Source organism: Sinocyclocheilus anshuiensis, unplaced genomic scaffold (assembly GCF_001515605.1).
Source record: "Sinocyclocheilus anshuiensis isolate Anshui unplaced genomic scaffold, SAMN03320099.WGS_v1.1 scaffold387, whole genome shotgun sequence".
In the NCBI taxonomy this organism is placed as follows: domain Eukaryota; kingdom Metazoa; phylum Chordata; class Actinopteri; order Cypriniformes; family Cyprinidae; genus Sinocyclocheilus; species Sinocyclocheilus anshuiensis.
The window spans coordinates 1,248,803-1,255,299 of NW_015549624.1; the positions used below are offsets into that span (position 1 = coordinate 1,248,803).

At 37.7% G+C, this 6,497-nt stretch overlaps 1 protein-coding gene across 5 annotated transcripts in view; it reads right to left on the reverse strand.

Annotated features, from left to right (window-relative positions):
- LOC107659509 (BCL2/adenovirus E1B 19 kDa protein-interacting protein 2-like) overlaps positions 1–4,110 on the reverse strand; it is a 13,019-nt gene extending 8,909 nt beyond the window's left edge. For all 5 annotated transcript variants that reach the window (XM_016448477.1, XM_016448480.1, XM_016448476.1 and 2 more), the window contains exons 1-4: positions 4,039–4,110; positions 3,746–3,931; positions 1,163–1,345; positions 543–645 (exon numbers count right to left, since the gene is read on the reverse strand). In XM_016448477.1, coding sequence (XP_016303963.1) covers positions 543–645; positions 1,163–1,345; positions 3,746–3,931; positions 4,039–4,090 — 524 coding nt within the window. In that variant the 5' untranslated portion in view covers positions 4,091–4,110. The remainder of the gene's footprint in view (positions 1–542; positions 646–1,162; positions 1,346–3,745; positions 3,932–4,038) is intronic.
- Positions 4,111–6,497: the final 2,387 nt, after the last annotated feature.

Here is a 6,497-nt window from a genome sequence, read left to right on the forward strand (position 1 = left end):
ATTTCTCCGATCACAAATGCAGACATGGTTTTATGTTTACGCGGCGCGATGCAACGCGTAAAAAGACAGTATAAGTCATTATAATCCATAATTATGTCCCCACTGGATGCAATGAATGACTCATTTATAATGGGTTTTATTGGTTTTGTCTCGTCGCGCCATCGACATCACAGCATCACGGCATCACAGTATGGTAAGGGGCGTAACATTTCCGTCACACGCTTGAGGTATTCGGCCAATCACAATGCACTGGATAGCTGGCCAATCAGAGCACGCCTTGCTTTTCAGAACAATGAGCTTTGTAAAAATCGACGCATATCAGAAAGGCGGGGCATAAAGGAGAAACAATAATGTACAGTATGTGGAAAATAATGTATTTTTTGAACCTTAAACCGCATAAACACATTTCATTACACCAAATACACAACATAATGTTCTTTTTAGCAACATCATATGACCCCTTTAAAGGGATCTTGACCAGAATAAGCCATGTGAAACATCACTAAAAATAAAATGGCTGAAAACAGCCATCTAGAACTTACTTGAAAAGATTGTCCATGATGTATTTGTAATTTGGTTGATTGCTCTCAGGCATAAAGCAAACAGCAAAGACAATTATGGCATTCAGTCCATCGCCATAGTAACCTGAGAAAAGGGGAACCATGTTTGAATGTGGCTACTGGCAAATGTTTGAACGTTAGTTGCGTTTTTACAGCAATTACACAAGTTGACTGATCCAATCCATCTGAATCAACAGCTCAGTCTGTGTAATTGTTCATTATATAACAGCATGCAAAAGAGGCATTTTGAATGAATGTGGCAGCTGTTAGATGGCAAAAGGGAGGGGGAGGAAGTGGAAAAGGAGGAAAGAGAGATCGTAACAGGCTCTTCTGACTGACAGATGATCTGGAAAAGTGACAGATGAGCTGTGGTGTTATAAATGACAATAAATGCTGCTGCAGTAATGCTCTAAAACATCAGAAGCACCGTTTTGAGAGTGATAATGCAGCTATACATCATAAAACAGCTCTGAATGTTTTCAGTTTCACCCACTGACAATTTCGACCATGGACAGTTTCACTTCCTGAATGGTGCAAACAGAAAATGTCCTTGTATAGATAACAGACAGGACACATTGGCATGGAGAGGTGCGGTCACTGACCTCCATGGCTGATAACCCTCTTGTAGGGCTCAATGGCCTTCATGTCCACCCGGTGCTCCTGTTCTCCGATGCGGAAGACTCTCCACCGACGGCCCTCCTCCCGTTCCTCCGTGCTGGTGAACTCTCGCACCGACTCCACTCCTTTACGCAGCAGGTCCGCGTTTTTGGGTTTTGGGAGGTCATCTGACAAGAGAAATAAAGGGTTTATTTTACTTAATATTTGTTATTTTTGAATGTATGTGCGCGGTTTTCTTTTAGTGTTCAGTTCAGTGACTGTTTGTGCATTTATATGATCAGGAATGATGCTTTGCTGATTCACAGTTAAAAAAATAAATAAAATAAATAAATAAATAAAACTAAATTAATAAATTACACGTGTCCTGTGGTCTTTTGATTTAGCAAACCCAACTACAAAACTCCTAGGAGCGCAAAACAAGGTACAAATTAAAACTGGTTTCTGTGTGCCAAAACAAGCAGCCAAACGAACGAGTATTAAACAAAAAATTGCAAAATAATTTTTACAAAGGAGGAGTACACTTTATAATGTGTACATCTCTATGATAAGTCCTATATCAAAGCAAGTGTTGAGCACAAAGTGTGTTGATTTTTTTGCTAAAAATCCCAGGTTGATACATTTTTTTTCTTCAATGAGACAATCGCATACTCCATTAGAGCAGTGGTTCCCAACCCTGGTCCTGGAGGCACCCCAACACTGCACATTTTGCATGTCTCCTTTCTCGGACACCAATTTCAGGTCTTGGAGTCTCTACTAATGAACTGATGACCTGAATCAGGTGTGTTTGATTAAGGAGACATGCAAAACGTGCAGTGTTGGGGTGCCTCCAGGACCAGGGTTGGGAACTACTGCATTAGAGAACCGAAACTGCAGATTTAAGGTCATATACATGTTTATTGAAATATGACTGAAACTGCAAGTATTTTTTTGTGTGTGCAATGTATTTTCTTAATTTTTTAATTAAAAGTATGCAGCTGTTAGCTTAGCAACATGCTAATGTACGATTATAGAAATCCACTGTGAGGGTAACTTCGAGCTCTTCAGATTAGTCACTTCAATTTTGATTGGTATAATGTCTTAGAAGGTACCTGCCTATGTGGACAGTAGGTAACACAGCAGACAGCAAGGCAGCTAGCTAGGTTTTGGAACAGAGCTAATGTTAATACAACACTACCTACACACATGCTAGTTTTCAATATATACTTTATAAGATTTAACAGCTCATTATGGATACATCTGTTATAAGATGTAAGAACCCTTGTGAAAAAGTACACTTAATTACCGGTATACTGAATGTGCATTTGTAGTGTACTTTGAAACTTTAAAGTGTATTTTTTTTTTTAAAAACTGTTCTTTCAGATAACATAATATTTATGAAATAAAAAGTCAACTCCCTTAAGAAAATTAACTATGGTTTCACTATAAATAAAACAAAAAAACATGGTTAATATAATTGAACTATGATGACTACAAATTAACCTTGGCTTTGTTACATTTAACCATAGTTTAATCATGGGATCTGTAGTTATACAAATGGTAATCAATACGCCAAAAAAAAAAAAAGTTTACTACACTTTTACTATAATAAAACTGAGGTTAATTTTCATAAGGGACTTTCAGGAGCCATATAATCATTCGTCGTAAATAAGTATTTTAATGTGTAGGCTAACATACTAGAGCACATGTAAAGTACTTGATTATAATTTTAACTACAGTCAAAGTTAAAACATTTTAAATGTAATAAATTGCAGTTATCATTACATTAAATTACATACGACAAACACATTTCAAATTAAAGTGTATTTTCATTTTCCATAAATGCTTGTCAGTACTTTCAGCAGAACAAGCAATAATGAAATTACATATAAAGATGTACTAAATTCCTACAGAAGTAGGTCAAAAAAATAAAAAATCTGTAATATGTATGCTTTTTAAACAAATGCTAAAATGCAACGCATTTTCACAATGGAAGGCTGCTTTTGCCTTTAAATTGAAAGTGATTCATTTCCAGCGTTGAAAAAAAAAAAATGATCAGGACACCAAAATGAGGCTGATTAATAGAATCAGATCTGATGAGATTCAAGGAAAAACCATGCACAAATCAAAATCCAACCATCAACATTCTCCACGCAAAAACAATGGATAACGTCTGATTTGTAGCGCCGTATCATACCACACCAAAGGGTGATATAACAAAAAGAAACTGAAATCAATGCTGTAGGACTTGATCAGGGAGTAAAACATCCAGTCAGGTAACCTTACCACAAACCGCAAGCCAGCGGCCTGTCGCAAACCAATGAGAAGAAACAATCCTTCCAGGATAGAGAGAAGAGAGCAGCGGGACAGAAAAACAAAACAAGAACACATAATACTGTTTAACTAAGAGTTATTACACAAAGCCGGTCCATGAAATGATCTCTGTAATGTTAGTGACTAAGGAACATTTCTACAGGATTAGAAAGACATGAGTTTGAATGGCTGCACAATGACTAATTAAGCAGATTAGTTGCCGTTAGCATTATGTAATGTTAAACTATTAACATTTAAAGGTTAAACCACAGTCATACCTTCCCACTCAAACTCGTTGCTGTTGTCTGAAGGGGTGTCTATATCATCCAGGTCCAGTTCTGTACTCTCATCCAGCTCATCTGAAAGGACTGACCCCTCACTGTGGTCTAGGTTTAGGCTGATGTCCGGAGCCAAAAGCTTCCTTTTGGTTTTCTTTGCACTGTTTAGTCCATAAGACTGTGAAGCTGCAATTTAAAAAGAAATTGATCATAACGTTTCCTGAGCTAGTAATAAATGTATAATTGTCTCTACATATTCCATATATTTGCGAATATCTATCATTAAGGCTTACCAGGTGCTCCTTCACCAGAAGAGCCGGTGAAAAGCTCCTCATCAAGATGCATATCTTCCTCTTCTGGGAGTGGCCTGGCAACCCAAATAAAACACATTTGAAACTTATTGTAATATAATTTAGAATCTGCATTCATTAAAACCAGGGCCCGTATTCACACAACATCTTAAGGCTAAAAGTAGCTCATAACTTGGGGATTTAGGAGAAAATCTTAAAAATAATAGGCGTGTCAATCCTAAATTTAAGACTCCTACATTTTGGCTCCAAGATTTATTTTACAAAGCATTTTAGCGCTAAAACTAGCTCCTAAATCTGTGAAATGTTAGGAGTAAGGAAGAGGACTCCAAAGTCACTAAGACCAAATCACAATCTATCCTCCCTGCTGAAAAAACAAAACAATACAAACCATCACAGAAATTCTAATGTTTCCACTACTAATACCATTATAAACATTACAAACCATCAACTTTTAACCATTAAAACCATTAAAAAATGGATTAGGATTTAGTGGTTTTAACAAGCCACCTATAGAAGATGACCAATTACCAGTAGAGAGACCAACAGGCACCATTACATTTACCATTAAAACCAGTACAATTTCCATTATAACCAGTAAAACTAGGGCTGCACGATAAATCTAAATGGAATCGAGATCGCGATTCGACAGAAGCTGCGATTGTCATGCGTATCTTTCAGTGAAGCACGGTTCTGTGATCAGCAGTAAATCTCCATCCAAAGGCCAGAGGGCGCTCTCGCGCTGAAACTCCAAATATGCCTCGCAGAAGAAACCCAGAAAATGCCTATCGCTGCAGCTGAATAAACAGAAGATTCAACTGCTTTCATTGATTCAACGTGACTAATAAACACACAACTATGGCAATATACGGTTTATCTGAGTTCTTATTATTATAATTTTCATTAAAATAAAGTATATTTATAATGCAATGCCTTTATCACTGCTTAAATACTATGAAATATGTTGCGTGCCTTATTCTATGTAAGAAGGCACATCATCTCACAGAAAGATTTATTTCAAACACTCTACTGACGTTATGAAGTGAGTTTGGAATAAAAATATGTTATTAAATGTGGTATTTTCACATGCTTTCAGATGGAGCAGCATTTACTTCACAGAGCCGTAGTTCACTGAGAAGCTATGCAAACAGCTGTCATTATCGCGAACGATTTCTTCGATTTCAGAACCGCGCAATAAAATCGTAACTTGTCAGTGAACTTCGGCTATGTGTAGTAAATTCTGCTCCATCTGAAAGCACGTGATGATGATTTCCTGCCGATTACAGAACCGGCTTTACTAACAAAATGCGCATGACAATCGCATTCGATTAATCGTGCAGCCCTAAACTAATGCATTAACAAATAAGACCTTGTAAAGTGTTAAACGAAATAAAAAATAATTGAAATAAACATAAGCTTGTGGATCAAACACACAGACACCAAATATTCCAAATGTACACACACGTTTATTACAGTAAAATTGTGGGATGCATTTTGAAAGACGCTCCCTTATTTTCTTCTACCGCATATTTGATGACGGTCCCTTAGCTCGCACAGCGCTGAAACGGCTCCACACAGATCTGTAGCAGTGTCACAGTGTCACTGTTTTACCGGGGAAAGGGATACACTCGCGTTTCACATTTAGGCGCATTACAGCCACCGGCAACGCTATGCTACATTTTTAACTGAACGACGGAATAACTGCAAAAATGACGGTGGATTTTGAGGAATGTATTAAAGATTCACCTCGATTCAGGTAAGAACACACTCATGCTCCACAGCTGTTTAAACAACACTTATGGTCAGTTCAGGGTTAATTGTGAAATACACAATATTTTTGTTTGAGGCTCTGGTTTAAATTTAAAACACGACGAGTCTCAAATCAGGTCGGGCTTTTTTTTGTCTGTTTAATTTATTACAATATTGTCTACATAGTGAGCTGGCTACATAGACAGCATTTTGGGGCATCACAGGCGCGTGCTACAACGATGGCATCACAGGAGCCCAAAAAATGCTCGGCATCTTTCTAGGTTATGAGAACATTCGCCGTGTTCTTGAGGGACCAGTTGAATGAATGAATGAATGAATGAGGGCTTTTTAAGGACGCGGATCCTTAGCCGCAATAGCTCAGTGTCGCTGGTTTGTTGTATAATTGTGTTTCAGACGTTGGTGGATCCTGTGCTGAATCAATGTGATTAATTTGGTCCCTTCTGTGCTAATGCAACAGCATCACACATGAAACCGAATGCAGTGATAATGTTCTGATGAATCCATGAAGGGGGGCGTCGCTGTGCTACACGCCAAGTATCATGATTAATAGCCTAATGCAGAGACGCTCGGTATTTACATGATTCACGAATATATACGGTCATCTGTTACCAGTGTTGGGGAAAGTTACTTTTAAAAGTAATGCATTACAATATTGCATTACTCCATAAAAAAGT